The following is a 25,409-nucleotide window of genomic DNA, read 5'->3' on the forward strand; positions in this document are numbered from 1 at the left end:
GTATGTTTTTACTAGTATTGATTCCCATGAAATATGATGCAATTTTTGACTGGTTTTATATACTGAGATTTTGCTCTGACTTTCAGCTTGTATATACAATTACATGATTGAAATTGTTTACATTGATTTGATTAAATATAAAATGCATCACTGTTACTAAATCAAATGAGATTTAAGATGGCTGAAGCAATTAATGCGTCTCAGCTGTATGTGAACGTATTTTGACTTTGGGTGTCGAGAACTGTTTGTTTCTGGAAGTATGATGACAAAGGTGATAGAGCAGGGGTCCCCAACCTTTTTAGCACTGCGGACCGGTTTCGTATTGACAATATTCTTGCGGACTGGCCGTCCGGGGGGGGGGTGCGCGGAGGAGGGGGGATGGTTGCCAACGGACAAGAGTAGCAGTCAAATACGTTGTGTTTACCCCGAGAAATACTACAATGACCATGAAGACTTGCGCGGGCACCAGTGCCCATACGTGACTTGGGCATGCATGCACATGCCGATATTTTTCTGCAAATCGTTTTTGGCGATTCTGTTCGGGAGCGGGGGGTTGTGTTAATCACGACCGGAATATAGGTGATAAGTGGCTAATACACTCAATTTCGTTTCTAAAAGGATTTACCTGACTAATTTAATATTAAACACACAGCTCATATTTTCCTCGCATGAATATAGCGATAAGTCAATTATCAGAGGAGCTTGAAGTAAGTGTTGAACGAACTTCCAGTAGCAGATTTGATATTATCATTTAAAGTTAAACTGGACAGCTATATGAACAGGAAAGGAATGGAGGGTTATGGGCTGAGTGCAGGTCGGTGGGACGAGTTGAGAATAGCGTTCGGCACGGACTAGAAGGGCAGAGATGCCCTGTTTCCGTGCTGTAATTGTTATATGGTTATATAAGTCACTTGTAAGTGAATAGCATCATAACATTTTAAGTAATGTTTGGATATTAAACACACAGTGCATATTTTCCTCGTATGAACATATGAAATCATTGCAACGCACCAATATCGCTGAATCAGTGGGAGCCCTGGGCTGAATACTTGTTTTCCTGCAACAAGTCTGTCCTATCGAGGGGTGATGGGAGACAGCGATACTCGAATGGGTTCCGTATGTCCATTCTATTCCGCAATTTAGTTTTCGTTGCATTCATTGCAGGGATATGTTGGAAATGGAAGCAAAGTTTTCACTGCTTTTGTGGCTATCTCAGGATATTTAGCCTTGACTTTGATCCGGAATGCCGGCAGAGATGTTATGTCAAACATACTTTTCAGCCCGCCGTCATTTACAAGCTCGAGGGGTTGATCTCCTTCCCGCGCTGACATGGATGACGCATGCGTAATGACCTTGTTTGCGTTCAAGCTCAACAGTGGGCATGACAAGGAATGAAGAAAGGTGCAGCTGATTCATATCGCCAAATCATATCGTTTCCTCGCGGCCCGGTACCGGTCCACGGCCCGAAGGTTGGGGACCGCTGTGTTGGAGCATGGAACTAGGCCCTTTGACCCAACTGATTCATGCCAACCACAACACCCATTGCAGCCAATCATATTTGCCTGTTACTTGGCCACAACACTCGAAACCAGGGGCTTCCAACCTTTTTTATGCCATGGACCAAAACCATTAAGCAGGGGATCTATGGATCCCAGGTTGGGAACCCCTGCTCCAATCCTTTCCTATCTGTTCAAGTGTATTTTAAATGTTGTTAATGTACCAGCCTAACTACTTCCTCAGCTCATTTCATAAACAGACTACCTCTGGGTGAAAAATTTGCCCCTCTGATTCCTATTAAATCTCTCCCCTCTCACCTTAAACCTATACCCTCCAGTTCCTTATTCTCCAACTTCTGCAAAAAGACTGGATTCGCCTCCATTCTCCAATCCTTAATTGAATAAAGTCTGTTCAGCTTTGCTCCATTACATAATCCCTTGAGTTCAGAAAGAGTACTCTGTACTCTTTCCATCTTAATAGCATTATTCTTGTAGCAGGGTGGTCAAATACTTACCCTTATCTGCAAACAATCCTGCATCACTTTTTAAAAAATCTTTCACACTTCTGTTCTACAATTTTTTCCACTTAATCTCTCCACTGTGGTCCCTCGTTAAACTGTATGGTTTCGTGTGTCAATTATTCTGTGTGAAAATTGAGGCCAGTTTTCTTAGAGATCCAAAAGGAATTGGTGATTGTGAATATTTCAGTCACTGTGTTTATTTCCTTTTGCTGTATGGATCGTGACATAAATGAAGTAAAACCAGAAATTCTAATATTAGTAGCTCCATTTCTGTCCACTGGTGAAAAGTTGTTATTGTGTGCAATCCAACATGCAAGCATGTTTTGATTTTTATTTGTTTTAGTTCTCTTTATGAAAATGCAAATACATGCACAGTAAAAGGTGAATCAGGATTGAATTGTATAAATAATGTTGCAGAAACTTCACTACATCTGTTTATGTATCAAATTTGAAGTCACTAAACCACAATGCGTGCGTAATAAGTAAATGCACTTAGGTGATCTCTTAACATAGTAACTTGTCACCCCCACCCCGATCAGAATCAGAATCAGGTTTAATATCACTGGCATATGTTGTGAAATTTGTTAACTTAGCAGCAACAATACAATGCAATTCATGATAAATATAGAAAAAAAGATTTACCGTAAGTATATCAAATAGTTAAGTTAAAGATAGTAGTGCAAAAATAGAGATACTTTTTTTAAAAAGTGAGGTAGTTTTCATAGCTTCAATGTCCATTTTGGAATCGGATGGCAGAGGGGAAGAAGCTGTTCCTGAATTGCTGAGTGTGCCTTCAGGCTTCTGTACCTCCTTCCTGATTGTAACAATGAGAAGAGGACATGTCCTGGGTGATAGGGGTCCTTAATAATGGACACTGCTTTTCTGAGGCAACGCTCCTTGAAGATGTCTTGGATACTACAGAGACTAGTACCGATGATCGAAGTGACTAATTTTACAACTTTCTGTAGCTTCTTTTGATCCTGTGCAGTAGCCTCCCCCATACCGGACAGTAATGCAGCCTGTCAGAATGTTCTCCTTCTTTGTAGCTGCATCAATATGTTGGCACCAGAGATATTGACACCCAGGAACTTGAAATTGCTCACTGTCTCCTCTTTTGATTCCCTATGAGGATTGGTTGGTGTTCCTTCATCTTGCCCTTTCTGAAGTCCACAATCAGCTCTTTTGTATTACTGACATCTTGTGCAAGGTTGTTGCTGTGACACCACTCAACTAGCTGGTATATCTCGCTCCTGTACACCCTCTTGTCTCCATCTGAGATCTTGCCAACAATGGTTGTATCATCAGCAAACTTACAGATAGCATTTGAGCTCTGCCTAGCCACACAGTCGTGGGTATAGAGAGAGCAGAGCAGTAGGCTAAGCACGCATCCCTGTGGTGTGCCAGCGTTGATTGTCACCGAGGAGGAGATGTTATTACCAATCTACACAGATTGTGGTCTTCCGATTCAGAAGTCGAGGATCCAATTGCAGAGGGAGGTTCAGAGGCTCAGGTTCTGTAGCTTTTTGATCATGACTGTAGGAATGGTGGTAGTAAATGCTGAGCTGTAGTCAATGAACATCATCCTAACATGGGTGTTTGCATTGTCTAGGTGAACTAAGGCCATGTGAAGAGGCATTGAGATCGCATTCGGTCCAGGTCCTTGCTGAGGCAGGATTTGATTCTAACCTTGACCAACCTCTCAAAGCATTTCATCACCTTAGATCTGAGTGCTACTGAATGATGGTCGTTTAGGCAGCCCACACTATTCTTGGGCACTGGTATAATAGTTGCCCTTTTGAAATGGGTACAAACCTATTCTCACCTGCCTATTACTTTCTCATGGGTCCCCTCCTCCCTCCCTTTCTCCTATGGCCCACTCTCCTCTCCTATCATATTCCTTCTTCTCTATCCCTTAACCTTTCCCACCTGCCTGACTTCACCTATTACCTTCCAGCTAGCCTCCTTCCTCTCCCACCCCACCTTTTTATTCTGGCATCTTCCCCCTTCTTTCTTAGTCATGAAGAAGGGTCTCAGTCTGAAATGTCAACTATCTATTTTGTTAGATGCTGACTCTTACAACTACCTGGACTATACCTCTTCCCACCCAATTACTTGTAAAAATGCAATTCCCCTTCTCTCAATTCCTCCCCCTCCACCACATCTGCTCTCAGGATGATGCTTTTCATCTCCGAACTAAGACGTCCTCTTTCAAAGAAAGGGGCTTCCCTTCCTCCAATATCAACGCTGCCCTCAACTGCATCTCTTCCATTTCTGCCCTCATTCCATCCTCTCGCCACCTCAGCAGGGATTGAGTTCCTCTTGTCCTCACCTACCGCCCCTTCGGCCTTTGCATTCAATACATAATTCTCCGTAACTTCCACCATCTCCACCTCCACCTCCTCCTTCACTACCTTTCAGGGCCCTAAACAGTCCTTCCAGATGAGACAACACTTCACCTGTGACTCTATTGGGGTTATCTACTGTCCCCAGTGTTCCTTGGTGCGGCCTCCTGTATATCAGTGGGACCCGATGTAGACTGGGAGATCGCTTCACCAAGTGCCTACACTCTGTCCGCCTGAAAAAGCAGGATCTCCCAGTGCCCATACATTTTAATTTCACTTCCCATTCCCATTCCAACATGTCATTCCATGGCCTTCTGTACTGCTGTGATATGGCCACAGTTGGGTTGGAGGAGCACCACCATCTGGGTAGCTTCCAACCTGATGGCATGAACATCGATTTCTTGAACTTCCGGTAATGCTCCCCCTCCCACCTCTCCTTCACCATTCCACATTCCCATTTCCCCCTCTCAACTTATCTCCTTACCCACCCATCACCTCCCTCTGGTGCTCCTCCCCCTTTTCTTTCTTCCATGGCCTTCTGTCCTCTCCTATCAGGTTTCTCCTCTCCATCCCTGTATCTTTTTCTTCCCGGCTCTTCACGTCTCCCCTCCCTCCCTCCCCGGTTTCACCTATCACCACTTGCTTCCTACTCTCCTCCCCGACCTTCTTACTCTGACTGCTCGTCTTTTTTTTCTCCATTCTTTTCCGTAGGTGATGCCTGGCCTGCTGGGTTCTTCCAGCGTTTTGTGTATGTTGCTTGGATTTCCAGCATCTGCAAAATACTACTACCAAATATTGCTTTTGACTGTTCTGTTCCTCTGAACATCTAAAGGTACTACCTGTACTCAAGTTGTTATAGATGAAAATGAAGATGAGTTATATTTGGTTTACAAAGCATATGTTTTCTTAATACATATTTGCATAATACTCAAGTAATTTGATATGAAGTAGGGAAATTATTTCCTTGGTGGAGGAGTTTAGAACCAGGGTTCACAAGTTTCACAATGAAGGGTAGGTCATTTGGGACAGAAATTTCTTTCTAACTTGAGAAAACTCTCCGAATCTGTTAGATTCTAGTGATTTAAGGCCATTAGACAAAAGAGCAGAATTAGGCCATTCAATCATGGCTGATTTCGAAGTTCAAGTTCAAAGTAAATTTATTATCAAAGTACAATATGTGAAGGTTGGGGGTTCTCTGGGTTAAACAGTCAAATGTAATTGGCAACTGGTTGTATTCAATGTAATTTGTTGGTGTTGCAATAAATAATTAATAATAAAAAAGTACAATATGTCACAATATACAGCCCTAAGATTCATTTTATTACAAGAATACTTAGTAAATCCAAGAACCATATTAGAATCAATGAAAGACCACACCTAACACCTAACATGGTGGACAGTCGATGTGGAAAAAACAACAAACTGTGCAAATACAAAATAAAAAAAAACAAATGAGCAATAAATATCAAGAACATGAGAGGAGTAGTCCTTGAAAGTGAGTCCATAGATTGTGGGTACATTTCAGTGATGGGGCAAATGTGGTTGAATGAAGTTATCCTCACTGGTTCAAAAGTCTGTTGGTTGAAGAGTAGTAACTGTTCCTGAACCTGGCAGTGTGAGTCCTGAGGCTTCTGTACCTTCTTCCAAGAGGAGAGCAAGAAGAGAGCATGAACTGGACGGTGGTGGTCTCTGATGGATTCTACTCTCTCAGCTCTATTCTCCTGCCTTATCCTGATAAACTTTGACACTTTTACTAGTTAATAATCTATCAACTTGTTGATTTAGATATACCCAATGACTTGGCCTCCATAGAAGTCTAAATTCAGAATTCCAAAGACTTGCCACCCTCTGGCTAAACAAATTCCTCCTATATCTGTTTGAAAGGGATGTCCTTCTATTTTGAAGCTGTGTCCTCTAAAGCTAAACTCTCCACTGTTGGAAATATTTGATCCATGTCCACTCTATCTAGGCCCCTTAATATTTGGTGGGTTTCAATGAGATTTCCTCTTATTCTTCTGAACTCCAGCGATTACAGGTCCAGACCCATTGTTAACCCTTTCATTCCGTGGATCATTCTCCTCTGGACCTTCTCCAAAACCAGCACATCCTTTCTTGGATATGGGGCCTAAAGCTGCTCACGATATTCCAAGTGCTGTCTGACCAACACTTTGTAAAGCTTCAGCATTAGATCCTTGCTTTTTATTCTCAAGATAAATGCTAACATTGCCTTCCTTTATTTTTATTCCTTTAACTAAAGTGCATGAATATACATTTCCCTACACTGTATTCCATCTGCCACTTCTTTGCCAATTCTCCTAATCTAAGTCCTTCTGCAGACTTGCTGCTTCCTCAATACTACCTGTTTCTCCACCTATCTTTGTATCATCTGCAAATTTAGCAACAAAGTCATCAATTTTGCTATCCATATCATTTTGATATAATCTGAAAAACAGTGGTCCCAACAATGACCCTTACGGAATACCACTAGTGACTGGTAGCCAACTAGAAAAGGCTATTCCTCTCTTTTCCTGTAATGCCATGAGCTGTTATCTTGTTTAGCAGCATCTTGTCAATAGCTTTTGAAAGTCTAAGTAAAGAATATTTACTGACTCTACTTTGCTAATCCTGCTTTTTATTTCCTCAAAAAATTCAAACAAATTTGTCAGGCAAAATTTCCCTTAAGGAAACCATGCTGATTTTGCCATTGAAGTACCCAAAAACCTCATCCTTAATAATGGACTTTCAACCACTGAAATCAAGCTAACTGGCCTATAATTTCCTGCATTTTGCCTCCTTCCCTTCCTTAAAGAGTGGAATGATATTTTCAATTTTCCAGTCCTCTGGAATCATTCCAGAATCTAGGGATTCTTGAAAGGTCATTACTAATGCCTCAACAATCTCTTCAGCTAACTTCTTTCAGGACCCTAGGGTGTAGTCAATATGATCCAGTGACTTAACTACCATCAGACTTTTTAGCTTCCGTAGCACCTTCTCCTTATTAATCGCGACTACTCTCAATTCTGCCCCCTGGCACTGTCTAATTTCTGGCCTGCTGCTGGTGTCTTCCACAGTAAAACTGATGTAGAATACTTATAAAAGTTGCTGCCTGGCCTGCTGCGTTCACCAGCAACTTTTATGTGTGTTGCTTAAAATTCCAGCATCTGCAGATTTCCTGGTGTTTGCAGAATACTTATTCTGTTTGTCTGCCATTTTAAGACACCAGCATCATTTTCTAGTGGTGGATATCTATTCTTGCTTCTTTTCTTCAGAAAAACCTTTGGTATCATCTTTTATATTATTGGCTTGCTTACTTTCATATTTCATCTTTATCCTACCTCAATATATCTACGACCACAATAAAAAGAATTACAAACTATTTCATCTTTTCTCTTATTTTTTTTTAAGATGCCTTTTGTTGGTTTTTAAAGCTTCCCAATCGTTTGGCTTCCCCTCTAATATTTTCTATATTATATGTCCTCTCTTTTGCTTTTATGTTGTATTTGACTTCTTTTGCTGCCTCCCTTTAGAATGCATCCTTGGGATAAACTGATTCTGTGCCTTCCGAATTACTCTCAGAATCTTCATCCTTTGCTGCTGTACCGTCATCCCTGCTGGTGTCCCTTTCCAATCTACTTTGACCCGCCCCTGTCTCATGCTTCTGTAATTCCTGTGCTTCATCTGTAACACTGATATATCTGATTTTAGTTTCTCCCTCTCAAACTGCAGGATGAATTATGATATATTATGATCACTGCCTGCTGTGGATTCCTTTACCTTAAGCTCCCAATTCAAATCTGCTTTCATAACATAACACGCAGAATTGCCTTTTCTACAGTGGGCTCAAACATAAAAGCCATCTCATAGGCATTCTACAAATTTCTTCTTTTGCTATCCAGTATCAAAATGATTTTAACAATTTACTTTTGCATTGAAATCACCTGTGTCCATCGTAACATTGCCCATTTTACATGCCTTCTCTGTATCCCATTGTAATTTGTACCCCACAACCTGGCTACTGTTCAGAGGCCTGTACTTAAGTCCTATCATGGCTTTTTTTAATCTTGCAGTTTCTTAATTCTACCCACATGGTTTCTACATCTTTGCCTTGTTGAAGGCCAGTTCAGTGGTATCTAATACATTGAAGTACAGCAACTATTGAACTTTGAGAAAGAAATGGGCATTGCTTCCTCTCCCTGTCACCCGCCAAGCACAGCGCCCATGACTCTCCTCCATGCATCAACCGTTTTGTTTTACTCCAGGGGCCAACAGAAGTTTGCATTCTATTTTTATTTCTTCATGTTACAACAGGAAGCAGTTTCTAAAAGGATATGATTGAAAGCTTTTTTTAAAATATGCTTTGAAGACAAATTTATTTATGTTGAAACCATCACAGACTATGAATATTGTAAGTTTAGATTACTGGAGAATGGATAGTTCGTAATTCTTTTTATTGTGGTCGTAGATATATTGAGGTAGGATAAAGAAACTGCTCTCAAAAGTTCGTTTGGAAGAGGTACTGTAGTGAAAAATATATTTTGTGAAATGAAATATTTCATACCAGTTTGGCTGTCAGTGTCGACACTTAGCACTTGCTGAAAAAGTACGAAGCAGTCAGTAAAGGTTAAAGGCTCGCTTTATTTTTACACTGATATTTTGCCAGGGATCCTCAACTCCTATTTTATTTCCTTTTTGCCACAATAACCACCATGGTATTTTGGCTGATTAATGATTAAAACAAAATTGTTTTGTGTAATTTTGCCAGCTGCAAGCTCCTTTTACTTTTCCAGAGTTTTTGCATTTCTCTTTCTTTCTCAGAATCAATATTTTTCAATTAATTTGAGAGTAGTCAACTAGAAATGGATATTCATTAACTGTAGCTATTTATTTGGCATTTAGAATCCTTACGCAAGTCACGGTATTTGCGTGTGGGAAAAAAACAAGTTGCAATGTCGACACTAGGAAAGCAAACTTCACAAAATTGGTATGTCCCTTCAGGAAAGAAACAAAAATAAAAAATGTTTATTATATATTGCCCTTTGCTTCACTTTCATGAAGTTTATCGGCATTGAAGTACTTTTGAAGTTTAGTCACTGTGATAACATAAAGAAAAAGTTTTAGTCAGTTTATGCATGGTAAGTTTCCACACTGGGCATTGTGTTTCAAAATCAGAAAATCTGATTCTGGGAAACTTGTTAGAGTGATACTGGACAATAAAGATTTTGCTTCCTGATTACTTTTGGGTGTAAATTTATGGATTTTAGACTGCTAATCATGAAAATCACCATAAAATTTCCCTATCACACACCATTTATTTTTAAATCACCTATATTTGTTATTTCAATTACTAACTCAAGTTAATTAAAATGTTGCCCACTATATAAGCTATTTTATCCAGGCGTGCCTGGGCATGCTTAGGCAAGGCAGATGCTACATGGCAGGACAGGTTTTAGAAAGGCTATAAAAAGCATTGCCTACACCATTCTAAGCATTATGTTTATATGTGATCACGTTGATCACTTTGTGATCACACTGGTGCGCATGATCTGCGTGCATAGCATATTGTGTGTACTCATTATAATAAAGTAATTGTATTTGTGATAGCAAAATGTCTTTCATATGTTGCAACAACTGCAGTACTTTGTTATATTTGTGGCAAGTATACACTTAAATCTCAAAGAAGGAGCGTAACTCCTTTTATTAAGAAAGCCGATGAGCCCTATTTTGGGTGTAAAATTGGTGACCAAGACGTAGCCTGGGCTCCTCACAGTTTGCACAGCCAATCTTAAAGCTTGGCTCAAAGATACTCAGATGTCAATGCTGTTCACAGTCCCGATGATATGGCAAGAGCGGAAGGATCATTGACAGACTGCCATTTCTGTTTGACCAATGGTGTCTGGTTTCTCTGCTAAAATCAGGAAAACCATTGGATACCCTAATCTCCCTTCGCCATGAGACTGCATGACGATAGTCCTCCAATGCCAAAGCCATCAGAGTCTAGAGGAGGCCAATGAAGATGCCATGATACACAGCCAGGAATAGAAAATGATACTGATACAGATTTTGAACCCTTTACATTGAGTAAGCCTGATCTGATAACTCAATCTGAGCTAAAAGAACTGGTCAGAGATTTAGGTTTGCCAAACACAGAAACAGAATTACTGGAATCACTACTACAAGGATGGAATCTGCTGTCACCAGGCACAAAAATTTGTATCATGTAGACCACTGAAATCGATGCGCAGGCCTGAAAGGGTTAAGGGTCCTGCAAATACTAATATGAAGCCACAATATAGTCATGATAATTAGTTCATGTCTAAATACAGGGTTTTATGATAGATATGGTAATGACCCCATTATCCAGATATTCAGTAATGATTTATGAATGCTGTGAGTGTGAATTTATATTGTCCAAATTGCTGTTATACGGGGTCGCCTGTTGTGCTTTACTGTATTACCACTTACAATCTCATCTAAGCCTTGGTTATTCTGCAGCTACCAGTTTCAGGGATGTACCTGTGGAGAGCAGTTCACAGTTGATAGATTGATTTGATACTGCAAACAGCAGACATGGCAAAATCAAAGACATTGTAGAATTATGTAACATTCCTCAAGCATTGGTGTGCTGGGTTTTTTGAGGCAAAGGGACCACGGATGATGATGTGGTTGTAGCAGTAGTAGAACAGCTTGATTAGTTGAGCACTCCAACTATGATTTTATCTGGCCTTTTGAGCTGTGCTGAGTTTTGAAAAGAATGCTGATGCTTGCATTTGACCAGAATGCTGATTATCAAGCTCTCTGATTTAAAGTCTTACCTTGAAGATAACTTCTGAATACAAGTTTCAATGGAATCACAGTAATTTTCAATATTAGGTATACTATTTCTATAAACATTAAGTATATTAAAAATAAACCAAAATAATGGAGATAGAAATTGGTATTATATAGCATCTAGTGTGACCTTGATTTTCAATAAGATTTAATTTTGCCAGTCATCATTAAGAAAAACGAATTAAAAAGAATAGTTTCCCCGCATTAATCAAGTACCATTCCTCCATGTCAGAGTTGCCAATTTTTTTGCAGATGACCTCAGTCACATTCTTAATTCTTCGGGTAACATTGCAGTTCAAATCCCTCTGCCAGCACAGGAGTTATTCTGGCTGGAGCAGATGAGTAACATTGTGCCTCAAGTGCTAGACGGTGCAGATTGTGCTTCTGCCTGCATCAGAGAGACGTTGGAGGAATTGGTGTGCAGTCTAACAGTCAGTGCATGTCTTAGTCACTTTTCTTAAGGTCACAAGACCCTGATGGATATTATTAATCTGGAGTGTTACAAGTCTGATTCATTGATTTATTGGTGGACAGCATGGGCGGTTGGTGGGGGATCTGTGTGCCCTTGACATAGCGAGGACTAGGCCTTAAGTTATGGTGTCACCTGTTTACAGCCGCCCAAGAGAGAGGTGGCAGAGTCGGTGAACTCTACCTGAGGCGGCTTGACATGGTATCTAAACTGGAGTTGGTGCTGCTCCCAGTGTTTGCTTGGCAGAAGACAAGCTGTATTGTGTTCAACTGCGGATTGCAGCAACATACATGGACTCAGGGTTTTGGACTACATATTTTTTGTGTGACTGTGTTTTATTGATATCTTGTTTGTGCTTGCTAACTTACACGTGCCTTGTGCTATTTGTTGCTGTTGGTACTGTGCTTTGCACTTTGGGCCAGAGTTAAGCTGTTTCATTTGGCTATATTCATGGATATTCATGGATGGTTGAATTACAAACTTGAACTTAACAATCAATATCTCCTCATTTTGCCATTTTTGGACACACTTTTGGTCAAAAACTAAATGGATCATCTACATCAATACTCTGTCTACAAGAGCACATCTGATTCTAGTTAGTCATGAAAATTGACATAACTCCTGACTTCTTCAAGCCTTTAAAACATCTGCAATTTGTGTCATAAGTGTAATGGAATATGCTGTGTTTAGCTGCAAGTGTGTAGTTCCATCAATACCCAAGAAATTTGGCATTATTGAGGATAAAGTAGCTGACATAATTGCCACCCTCAGTTGCCAGTCCAAACATTGATCTCCCCCACCACCATCACAAAGGCACTGTTACTGCAATTTATGCCATCTGCAAAATGCACTGTAATAATTTGTCAATGCATTATGACATCTATCATCTTGCTGATCAGGCAATACTTTGTGACATTGCCAAGAAGTTGCATTCCAAATTGAACTCGACAATGAAATAAAGTAATCCAATTTTTAGAACTTCCTACCTTATATTATCCTGGAAATGCTTTCATCACATGTTCCATCTTGGTCCCAAAAACCGTTTTGGCCCTACTGTTTCAAGAGCAATTTAGGAATGGTCATATTTATATTGCTTACAACAGAAATGAGTGAACAAAAATCACAACAATTTGATTATATTGTATTTCTTTGTTCTACTGTGAATGCCTACAAGAAAATTGAATCTCAGGGTAGTATATGGTGACATATATGCACTTTGATCTATATGCTTCTATTAACTAAGATGGAAAAGTACCTGGAATTGCAACATGAAACTTTTGAGGTAGTTTGATTTTATTTTCTTTGTTAAATCCTGACTCGATAAGAACTGGAATTTAGTATGCTTTGTAATTTTCAGTGATTCCCCCCCCCCCCCCAATATTTTCTATATCTGGCATCAGTAACACCTTTGATTTAATTGCCTTCTGCATATTATACTTAATGTTCAAAGAGTAAATGCAAACTCTCACATTAAAAGCACCAGTGTGATTAGTTTAAAGTGAAGTATTTTGTAAAGCTTGAGATTTTGGTCCTAAAACATGTTTCTCCAAACTAGTGGGTAAATTGAGTGCCACTAGAATGAGCTCACACTTGCACTTTAAAAGGAATAGCATTGGAGAAGAGAGCTTTATATGTTTTGTACTCTACTTTCTTGACACAAGAGATAAAGTGGTCTTTGTGCTTCAGTTAGCTCTTCTGTTTTAGTACATTTGCTACTAAAAGGACAGGTAACACCTGAAGCCAAAGGGGTCCAATATCCTAGCAGGCAGGTTTAATAGAGCTGTTAGGGAGGGTTTAAGCTAATTTGGCAGGGGGATAGGAACCAAAGTGATAGGGCTGAGGAAGGGGAAAACAGAAATAAGTTAAAGATGGTGTGCAGCGGAGATGATAGAAAGGACAGGCAGGAGATGAGGCATAATCACAGCCAGTGGGATGAGTTACAGGGCAATAGAGGCATGCTGCAGTTAAAACAGAGAGCAATACTGGACTAAAAGTGTTATATTTGAATGCACGCAGCATAAGAAATAAAATGGCCGATCTTGAAACTCGGCTACAGATTGGCAAGTATGACATTATGGCCATCTCTGAAACATAGCTAAAGGATGTCTGCCATTGGGAACTGAACATCCAAGGATATAAGGTGTATTGGAAAGATAGGCAGAGGGGGTGGTGTGGCCCTGTGTGTGGGAAATAATATTAAATCATTAGAAAGGGATGACATAGCGTTGGAAGGTGTAGAGTCTCTATGGGTTGTGTTAAGAAATGGCAAGGGTAAAAGGACCCTAAAGGCAGTTGTATACAAGCCTCCAAACAGCAGCCAGGATGTGGATTACAACCTACAGCAGGAGATTGAAAAGTTGTGTCAGAAGGGCAATATCATGATAATCGTTGGGGATTTTAATACGTAAGTGGATTGGAAAAACCAGGTCAGTACTGGACCTCAAGAGAAAGCATTTGTAGAATGTCTAAGGGATGGCTTTTTAGAACAGTTTGTCGTTAAGCCCACTAGGGAATCGGCTGTGCTAGATTGGGTGCTGTGCAATGATCTGGAGGTGATAAGAGACCCTTAAGGTTCCTTAAGGTTGAGGAACAGTGATCACAATATGATCGAGTTCACTTTGAAATTTGAGAAGGAGAAACTAAATTCCAATGTGTCGGTATTTCAGTGGAATAAAGGAAATTACAATGGTATGAGAGGGGAACTGATCAAGGTTGACTGGAAAGAGATACTAGCAGGAAGGATAGCAGAGCAGCAATGGCTGGAATTTCTGTGAAAAATGGGGGAAGTGCAAGACAAATTTATTCTGAATAAGAAGAAATTTTTGAATGGAAGAAGGACACTACCGTGGCTGACAAGTGAAGTCAGAGCCAAAGAAAAAGCAAAAGTGAGGGCATACAAGGAAGCCAAAGCTAGTGGGAAGATAGAGGATTGGGAAGCTTTTAAAAACTTGCGGAAGGAAACTAAGAAGGTCATTAGGAAGGAAAAGATGTATTATGAAAGGAAGCTGGTGACTAATATCAAAGAAGATACTAAAAGCTTTATTAAGTTTATAAAGGGTAAAAGAGAGTTGAGGGTAAATATAGGACCAGTAGAAAATGACGCTGGAGATATTCTAATGAGAGACGCAGAGATGGCAGAGGAACTGAATACGTATTTTGCATCAGTCTTCACAGTGGAAGATATCTGCAGTATACCGGACATTCAAGAGTGTCAAGGAAGTGAAGTATGTGCAGTGAAAATTACAACTGAGAAGGTGCTGAGGAAGCTTAATGGTCTTAGGGTGGATAAATTTCCTGGACCTGATGGAACACACCCTTGGGTTCTGAAGGAAGTAGCTGGAGAGGTTGCCGAGGCATTAACAATGATCTTTCAAGAATCGATAGATTCTGGCATTGTACTAGATGACTGGAAAATTGCAAATGTTACTCTGCTATTTAAAAAGGGTGGGAGGCAGCAGAAAGGAGACTATAGACCTGTTAGCTTAACATCAGTGGTTGGGAAGTTGTTGGAATCAATTGTTTGGGATGAGGTTATGAAGTACCTGGAGGCACATGACAAGATAGGCTAAAGCCAGCATGGTTTCCTGAAGGAAAATCCTGCCTGATGAACCTGCTGCAATTTTTTGAGGAAGTTACAAGCAGGGTAGACAAAGGAGATGCAGTAGATGTGGTTTACTTGGACTTTCAGAAGGCCTTTGACAAGGTGCCATCCATGAAGCTGCTTAGGAAGAGAAGAGCCCATGGAATTACAGGGGCGTTACTATCATGAGTGGAGCATTGGCTGATCGGCAGAAAACAGAGAGTGGCAACAACGGGATCATATTCTGGCTGGCTGCTGGTGACCAGTGGAGTTCCATAGGGGTCAGTGTTGGGACCGCTGCTTTTTACGATGTATGTCAATGATTTGGAATTCAAAGGGTACGGGGCGAAGGCATGGGAATGGAGATGACTAGAAGAATTGGATCAGCCCATAATTGAATGGTGGAGCAGACTCGATGGGCTGAATAGCCTACCTCTGCTCCTATATCTTATGGTCTTATGGTCTAATAAATAATAGAGATGCCAGTTACTTTTATTGACTTTGGACAGAGTTCTGTTTGACTACTTTTTTAATGTTCTTAATAAGGTTGCCTTGAAACACCATGGTTACTCTATCACCATCCTTGTTGAGTGGTTCACCATCATGTGTTCATTTTTAAAATATGTGCCACTTTTTAAAGCATCTGATATCTTATAATCAAGGTCATTTATTTATAATATAACTTTTTTATATTGCAATTTTCATACATTAAGATGCAGACTCAAAGTTCTTTATATAAATTGTAAAGATAAATCAATATGGTCATAAATATATGAGAAAACTAAAAATCATAAGTAAAGACTAACATTAAAATAAAATATAATCAAATATACCAAATTATATAAATGTAATCAACATCAGCAGGCATTAAGTAATCCTATGTCAGCCAAAAAATGTTTTAAAAGTTGGTCTTTTAGAAGTGTTTTGGAACATTCCACAGTATTTGTTTGGTATAACTCAGTCAGTAGAGTATCCCAGATTTTTGGTGCTTAAGAACAAAAGGCTGCATTACCAGTTTTTATATGCTTTGCTTTAGGAACATTAAGGAAACATACCCGTGGATCTAAGATTGTGATTAGGGATGTGGGGTTAGACCCTCTGAAGATTTCTTAAAGCCTTGTATACAATTATGAGTATTTTATGACCTATACTATGAATTCAATTCTAATATTTATACTGTTGTGCTTGTTCTTTTGAAAAGATAAAGAGTCTAGTACCTAATGAGGCATAGCTAAAAACATTGATTTGAACTGATTCCGAGCTGCTTTGGCATTTATATCAGTCCTGGGATATGGCAAGAAAGTGATAACCTGGTGAATCATCACTTGGACCAGTTTAAAGCAAGTACCATGCCAACATGCCACTGCCCATGGTTATTTAAAAAAAACCATCACTAGGACTCCATTGATAGTGACGGCATTCTTAAGTTGTAGATAGTCTGCTTGGCAGTATTGCAGTCTCAGTCTACTGGTCACAAGTTTTTGCTTGTAAATGCATTTATTTAAAAGGTAATATTTGCTTAAGTAATGCAATTCTTCAGAATATCAGGCCTGGAACAGAGGTAAGAATGAATTGGCCTCGTTCTGTGGTCATTTACCCCTTTTAGTATATTTGTTTTCTGTGCATTTTGATTAATGTTCACTTTTTCTAAAAGCTTCAGTGTGATCAGTCTTAGAGGGCCAATTGCTAACAAGGTCTGCATCTGCCAGCAGTAGCCAAGGGAGAAGCACTGAAGGAATGTATAACCTATCTCGGTGGAGCAGGAACAATAATACAACAGCTTTGTTTAATCAGACAAGATTTCTGTAAAAGTACAAATCCACCCAAAAAAAGATCATATTTTAAAAATAAATGGGTAGATATTCATCCCCCATTACCTCTGCTGAAATGGATGTACACTTCTTCCAAAATTAATTCAATTGAAGTGCATGTGACTGGATAAATTAAACTGGAGAACACAGTAGTATTGAATGTCGTTTGACTTTGATCTTTTATTTTTGGTGCTTGTCAGGTTGGGAACCAACTTGCGGGGACTTCAATGTGGATGTGGTGGGCACTAATTTGGGTGGATTGCTGCTGAAGCTCATCTTACACCTTGCATACACCTTCAGTAACTTCTATCAATATGAAAAGTATGACAATACAGTTTACAGAAAGGGGGCAAAAAGCTACAAGTCACAGGTTTTACTTCTGTTATAAAAGCATTCTTGGGTAATTCAGCAGCAAGTACTTTAATTGGAAGAGTGGAAAAATTGATTCAGTGCATCAGTTGGTCTCTTTAATTCTTTGTCTAATTCTCAGTTAGCTGTCTGGTTCAAAGTATTATCAGAGTCGCCATAAACTACCCTGAGATTCATTTTCTTGCAGGCATTCGCAGTAGTTACAAAGAAACAGAATGGAATCAGTGAAAAGCTACACAAACAAATAAAGATGGACAAACAACCAATGTGCATAAGACTGTGCAATTACAAAAAAAATACCTAAATCAATAATATTGAGAACATAAGTCTTTGAAAGTATGTCTATAGGTTATGGAATAATTCAGTGTTTGTGAAAAATAAATTTAACCATGCTGTTGCAGGAACCTGGTGTCTGAGGGGTAATAACTGTTCCTGAACCTGCTGGTGTGGGACCTAAGTCTCCCGTTCCCCCTTTCTTGATGGCAATGGTGAGAAGAAAGCATGGCCTGGATGGTGGGTGTCCTTGATGATGAATGCTGTTGTCCTCTGATAGCACTCTGTGTAGATGTGCTCAATGGTGGGGACTGGGCTATAAGCACTGTTATTTGTAGGATATTCCATTCATAACATTGGTGTTTCCTTACCAGGCTGTGATGCAACAATGGGAATACTCTCCACAAAACACCTATGGAAGTTTGTCAAAGTTTTAGATAACATGCCATATCTGTGCAAGTCTGAAGAAGTAGAGTCACTGCCATGTCTTCACTGTAATCACAGGACAGATCCTCTGAAATGATAATGCCAAGGAATTTAAAGTTATTGACCCTCTCCACCTCTGATCCCTTGATGAGGACTGGCTCATTGAGCTGGTTTTCTCCCCCTGTAGTCGATAATCAGCACCTTAGTTTTGCTAGCATTGAGTAATAGGTTGTTGTTGTGGCACCATTCAACCAGATTTTCAATCTCTGTCCTATATGCTGATTATAGACTATTTGTAGTCTATGAGGAATTGCAATTCAATTAAGTATTTTATATTGCAAAATAAATTGAGAACTCTGAAGTCTATAGAGAATAAGTAACAACCTAGAGTATTTTCTTTCTAAAATACTTAAATATGAATATTTATGTAATACTGAATTGAACACAAATCTTTCAGGTTTATCTTCATATCAATAAGTATTTGGATTGATATTCAGCCATTCTGACCAGTAATGTTTCCTGTATAAATTCCCTTATTTCCCCACAGCCTGAATGCAGTGTTCGCTGAGTATAATTGTCATAACTATTGGAAGGAGCTCATGTTAGATCAGGGACAGATCAAAGTTAGCTGTGATACTCCTTGTAATGAATTGGCATATTAATATTCTCTGTCAAAGCTTGCATCAATAAAATGTAATTACTCAAAAGTTGTGGGTTTGAATTGTCTCAGGCTATTGCACAATATTTCACCCTCAGAGAAAAATAAGTGCATTTAAAGTATTAATTAAAATGCATTAATATTCTAAGAATGTTCCAAAAATATTGTAAAGAAGTTAAGATAAACATGAGGAAAAGTCATGCCATTTCCTGTTGCGGAAGTGCTAATACCGGTCGCTTCCGATCAAGATTGCAGCTACGTACAGTGCTCATTTGGTCAACATCTGGATAGATCATGAAACCACGTGTTTCACTTCTTTTGTTTCTTATCTTGAATATGATTCTGGAACTGTAAGAACCCTTGATTTGCTGTTTGGAGATCGTTTGGGTGCTTCAGTGCTCTTTGAGAGGATTCCGGGTGGCAGAGGCAGCATGAGTGCACCTCATGGCAACAAGGCTGAAGGACGGGTGCAAGCCAATATTTGACCCCATTTTCCCGATTATAGCTTCCATTGTTTGCCAATTAAAGTGACGAGGCCGGTTTGGAGTCTCCGACAGGATTCTAGGAGGCCGAGGCAGTGTGTGCGAACCTTATAGTGGGCAGGATGCAGGATGGGGCACATGCCAATGTTTGGCTCTGATTCGACGATGAAAGTTCCCATTGTTTGCTGGTTAAAGCGATGAGGGAGAATGAAGCATTGAAGCGAATGTAGAGGGTGAGCGTCGGCTACTTGCCTTTAGATCAGTTGCTCTGTACCAGAGAAGGGAGAGCCTGCCGCTGTGCCCAGAGAGTGTTGCCCAGGTTTTTTCTGCATTTCAGATGTGGTCTTGGTCTATGGACTTTATTTTTCAGTCTTACAGTTTTTAATATGCTGTTTTTTGCCCGATCTTGTTTATTTTTATGTGGAGAGGAGGGATTTGATGATGGTGCTGCCTTTCTTTTCTTTTTTGGTTTCATGGCTACCCAGAGAATTGAAGAATTTCAGAGTTGTATAATTTGATAGCAAAATGAACCTTTGAACTTTAAAATGTTACTCTTATAAGCCAGTTTTCAAATTATTGAACATCATACACAGAAAAATACAGAATTTGAATTTTTGATGACATAATTTGCTCAGTTAAGGCACAATTAACAAAATAAATTATTTCAGTATTTTACTTGGTATATATGAAATAGTTTGGGCAAACCTGATGAAATTTTTTTCTTCTCTAGGCAGAGAACCCAGCTGAGGGTCCTGATTCGGGTTATGGATCATTTCACCAACAGTACTGGTTGGATGGAAAGATTATTGCTGTGGGAGTAATTGATATTCTTCCTCGTTGTGTCTCCTCGGTGTACCTTTATTATGATCCAGATTATGCATTCCTGTCTTTGGGTGTTTATTCTGCAGTCAGGTGAGATGTTCAGTTATTTATTTTTCACTGTGTATTGAAGTGTATTTCCTTATTAGCATGCATTGTATCCTCAGGTCAGACGCCACGGTAGCTTAGCAGTTAGAGCGATGCTCTTGAAGCGTGGAACGTTGGAGTTCAATTCCGACGTCATCTGTATGTCCTCCCCGTGGAATGTTTGGGGCTTCTCTGGGTTCTCTGGTTTCCTCCCACAGTCCAAAGGCATATCAGTTTAGGAGATTAATTGATCATTGTAAATTGTCCATGATTAGGCTAGGGTTAAATCGGGAGTTAATTGGGGTTTGCTGAATGGTGCAGCTCGAGGGACTGGAAGGTCGTATTCCATGCTGTATCTAAATAAAATAGATAAATATTCTTATGGAGGATAAAGTGCTAATGAATTGCTTTTAAATTTGCTTGCAATTTAACAAGCAAAACCAAGACACCAAATAAATTCTCCATCAACATTTTGGATTCAGAAACTTAATATTGCACTGAAAAATCGCACATGGATTTCTATTATTTAAGGAGGGAGGGAGGCAAAAGTGCATCTGCAGATCTGTTTAACATCAGTTGGGAACAAGGTTTAAGACTCTCTCCTCAGAATGACTTAATATTTGGGTAAGTCTATGCATATCAAACTAATCTGCCTGATATATTTTTTAAGTTGCCATTGTCATTATTTCTTGTTCTATGGGTGCAATTCATATGTAGTAGGGGTAAAAATCTATGTTGTGTTGACAGCCGGTAATTTTGCCTCAACCTTTTATCAGGTATTTGAATGATTTGTTTCCATTGAGGCAACTACCAGCTCCAAATTATTATTCTCAACTATATTTAAATGTTGCTTTTCTTCACCTTGTATATGCTTATGTCATGAATTCAGCCCTGATTTGACAGTCCTCTCTGAGCCAACAAGTAGTCCTGTTCTCAAAAATAATATTGCAAATCATAAACTATTCAAGTGCTAATCCTGTTAAATTGCCATGGACATAAGAGTTGACAGATTGAGCAAAGAATGTGCTATAAAGTATAAAAATAAATGAATTTTACACTAACAAATCAGTAGCTTCAACCTTCATTAGAGTAATTCTTGTGTACTAATATTGTATCTAGTCTTTACAGCTTAGTTGACTCCACGTTTAATTATAGCTTCATATTTAATATATAATGCTGCTTATGTTAGAAGGTTGATGATGTTATGGGGAGGGTAAAATGCATGCTACAATTATACCTACGCACATCAGAAATTCTGGGGGAGTAAAAGTATAGTTAGTACGGAGAGTTAAAAGCTAGAAGTACAATGAGTGGTAAGCTAAGATTTCAAGAGGAAAAATCACTTAGCCAGCTTTGTATCACACATTGAAGTAAAAATAAATGTTTTTAAGGGTAACACAATAGATATGAGGTGACAACACATAGAAGATTCATGACATGGGTCAGAACATGTGAATTGGTAAGAAACAAGCTACAAAACGAGAAGTGAAAAGTGCTATGACAAATCATATATCATCTTTTGCTAATCAAAGTAGCTCCTTTGACAAGCAAAAATTATGGTTTGTCCATAAGACATAGGAGCAGAATTAGGCCATTTGGCCCATCGAGTCTTCTCTGCCATTCAATCATGACTGATCCTTTTTATTATCCCCCTCCTCAGCCTCACTCCACGGACTTTTCTCCATGACCTTTGGTGCCACGTCCAATCAACAACTTATCAATTTCTGCCTTAAACATACCCAAGTTAATCTTTAGAGTGTTTTGCACAAGGACACCCAAGTCCCTTTGCATTTCAGATGTTTGGATTTTCCCCCCATTTAGAAAATAATCTCCTCATTTATTTCTTCTACCAAAGATATGACCTTGCATTTTCCAACACTGTATTTCATTTGCCACTTTCTTGCCCATTCTTCTAATCTGTCCGTCCTTTTGAAGCCTTCCTATTTCCTCAACATTACCTGCACCTCCACCAATCTTAGTATCATCTGCAAACTTGGCAACAAAGCCATCTATTCAATCATCTAAATCATTGATATACAACATAAAAAGAAGCAGTCCCAACACTGACCACTGTGGAACACCATTCGTCACTGGCAGCCAACCAGGAAAGGATCCTTTTATTCCCAGTCACTGCCTCCTACCAATCAGCCAATGCTCAAACCATGCCAGTAACTTTCCTGTAATACCATGGGTTCTTAGTTTGGTAGCAGCCTCATGAGGCACCTTGTCAAAGGCTTTCTGAAAATCCAAATATACCACATTCACTGCTGCCCCTTTATTTATCCTACTTGTAATCTCCTCAAAACATTCCAACAGGTTCGTCAGGCAAGATTTGCCCTCAAGGAAACCATGCTGACTTTGTTCAATCTAGTCTTGTGTCTCCAAGTACTCCATAACCTTATCATTAACAATTGAATCCAATATGTTTCCAACCACTGAGGTTAGACTAACTGATCTATAATTTCCTCTCTGCTGCTTCTTTTCTTAAAGAGTCGAGTGACATTTGCAATTTTCCAGTCCTCTGGAACCATGCCAGAGTGCAGTAATTCTTGAAAGATCATTTCTAATGCCACCACAATCTCTACCGCTCCCTCTTTCAGGACCCTAGGGTGTGGTTCATGTGGTTCGGGTGACTTATATACCTTTGGATCTTTCAGCTGTTTGAGCTCCCTTGTAATGGTAACAGCACTCACTTCTCATCCCTTACACCCTTCAACACCTGGCAATATTATTTCTTCAGCCTCATTTTCTAGCAGTCTAATCTCTTTTTATATTTTTATATACTTGAGAAAGCTTTTACTATCCACCTTGATATTGTTTGCTAGCTTGCTTTTATATTTCATCTTTTCACTCCTACTAATTCTTTTAGTTGTTATCTGTAGGCTTTTTTTAAAGCTTCCCAATCTTTTATCTTCCAGCTGATTTCTCCTTTGTTGTATGGCCTCTCTTTTGATTTTTCTTTAGCTTTGATTTCCCTTGACACCCATGGTTGTACTATTTTGCTATTTGAGTATTTTTCTTTCTTTTCGGAATACATCTATCCTGCACTTTCCTCATTTTCAGAAACCCAAGCCATTGCTGCTTTGCTGCCATCCCTGCCAGCATCTCCTTCCAATTTACTTTGGCCAACTCCTTTCTCATACCATTGTAATTTCCTTTACTCCACTAAAATACTGCTACGTCAGACTTTACTTTCTCCCTATCAAAGTTCAAATTGAACTCAATCATATTGTGATCACTGCCTCCTAAGGGTTCTTTTACCTTAAGCACCCGAATCACCTCTGATTCATTACATGACACCCAACCTAGTATAGCTGATCCCTTAGTCGGCTCAACTGCAGACTGCTTTCAAAGACATCTCATAGGCATTCAACAAATTCACTCTCTTGAGAAACTAGATAGGCATGTGCTGGAGCAGAGTATGCTAAATTCAATGAATCAGATGAAATGCAATAGGAGAAGTGATAGGTGGAACACAAATGCAGGCACATATCAGTAGGACTGAAAGGGCTGTATACTTTTTGCTAACATGCATATGATTTAGGTTGGTAGACTGTTCTAAATGGAACTACATCTTCACTCGCAACTGGTCAGAATAAAATGTGAAAATTTTTAGCTAATGATTTGCATTTGGAAAGTTTGCTGCTGTGACTTTGTGTGCTCACTCTAAAAAGCTGAAACTATCAAGGGGAACTTTGACACAAAAGCTTGAAGACTTGCTTGAAATTTGAAGTTTCAGAAATGCTCAAGCTCTCCAGATACTGTCCAATTCCAGCTAGGATCTAAATCTGAATTTGCAATAAAACATTTGATCTCAAATTAAAATTGTCAAATCAAAAATTTCTTGCATTTAATTCTTACCTTGTTTTTGCACGGCATAATTAATTTTTTTTTAGCATGAGACTGCTTCCAATTACTAAGAGTATTTTCAACTCTGCTGGTTATTAAAGCAAGCTCTCTAGAGAACTGGCCCCTGAAAAAACAGGCTACAGCAATTTAAAATAAAATGTAGAATATAATATGTATTTCTCTTCCGTATGTATGCCGTACTTCAAACTGGGAAAACACTTTTTCATTCTTTTCCTTCCAATCAGTACAACTGACTGCATTGTTAAAATTCCAAGTTTCGATTAAGACGCATGCTTATACTTTTATTTGTGCAGGTGGTATATTTGCATATGAATTAGTTTTGCGCCTGAGAAGTCTTCTCTCTTGCTTGTTGAAACACAAAGGAGAAAAATGCTTTCATTATTGCCTATTCTGTTGTTTTCTACCCAGCTGGGGATGATGATCTCTGTTCAAGAAAAATATCGGGATACATGAATATTAACTAGAAACTGCTAAATGGGGTCTTTAATCGCAGGCTGTTTGAATTTCAGATCAGCTACTTGTAGAGCTGGTGCTAAAATAGAAGCATCATGTGTTAGGCATAGATGCTTTTCTGAATGCTGTGTCCTTTAAAATGCTTTTGTTATTTTCCATTCTCCTTGCATGATTGGAGTGGATTAAGGAGAGAAAGATCTTTAGAATGCTGAAACTAGGAGAAATATAGCCCAAGAATAACCCTTTTATTGCTTATAACACACTTAAATACCCGTTGATTTTGATTGTGTGCTATGATTTATTCTAGGGAAGTTGCTTTTACAACTGAGCTACAGAAGACAGTTCCTGATCTGTGTTATTATTACATGGGCTTCTACATCCATTCGTGTCCTAAAATGAAGTACAAGGTAATGTTTTGTTTGGCTGCACTGTCACTTCCTATCCATTGTTGGAAAATCGTAGTACTTGAAAATTAACAATACAGGAGCCCTTTTGACCTATTATGTTTGTGCCAGTTAAACAAGAATTATCCAGTCTAATCCCACTTCATAGCATTTGTTCTGTAGCCTTGCAATTCATGGCTCTTCAAGTGCATATCCAGGAGCTTTTAAATGTGATTAATAATTGAGGAAAGGAAATAATAAGGAAGTATATAATTTATACTGTATATTGGCACACAAGCTACATTAAGTGTAGCAACACAAGGTGCTGGTAGCTTCATGTAGTTGTGAAGATTAACAACAATTCAAAACCATGATATGATACTTTACAGAGTATGACATTAAGGCGATATTTATTATTTAGCAATACAGCGCCCCTCCGCCCTTCGAGCCATGCTGCCCAGCAATCCCACAACCTGATTAACCCTAACTTGATCACAGGACCAATGAACCTACCCAGTACATTTTTGGACTGTGGGAGGGAA

At 39.2% G+C, this 25,409-nt stretch overlaps 1 protein-coding gene across 7 annotated transcripts in view; it reads left to right on the forward strand.

Moving 5' to 3' along the window:
• Positions 1–25,409, forward strand: part of LOC134359051 (arginyl-tRNA--protein transferase 1) — a 183,041-nt gene that overhangs the window by 68,752 nt on the left and 88,880 nt on the right. For all 7 annotated transcript variants that reach the window (XM_063071915.1, XM_063071920.1, XM_063071916.1 and 4 more), the window contains 2 exons: positions 19,986–20,167; positions 24,792–24,891. In XM_063071915.1, coding sequence (XP_062927985.1) covers positions 19,986–20,167; positions 24,792–24,891 — 282 coding nt within the window. The remainder of the gene's footprint in view (positions 1–19,985; positions 20,168–24,791; positions 24,892–25,409) is intronic.

This window comes from Mobula hypostoma, chromosome 19, assembly GCF_963921235.1.
Source record: "Mobula hypostoma chromosome 19, sMobHyp1.1, whole genome shotgun sequence".
Classification (NCBI taxonomy): Eukaryota; Metazoa; Chordata; class Chondrichthyes; order Myliobatiformes; family Myliobatidae; genus Mobula; species Mobula hypostoma.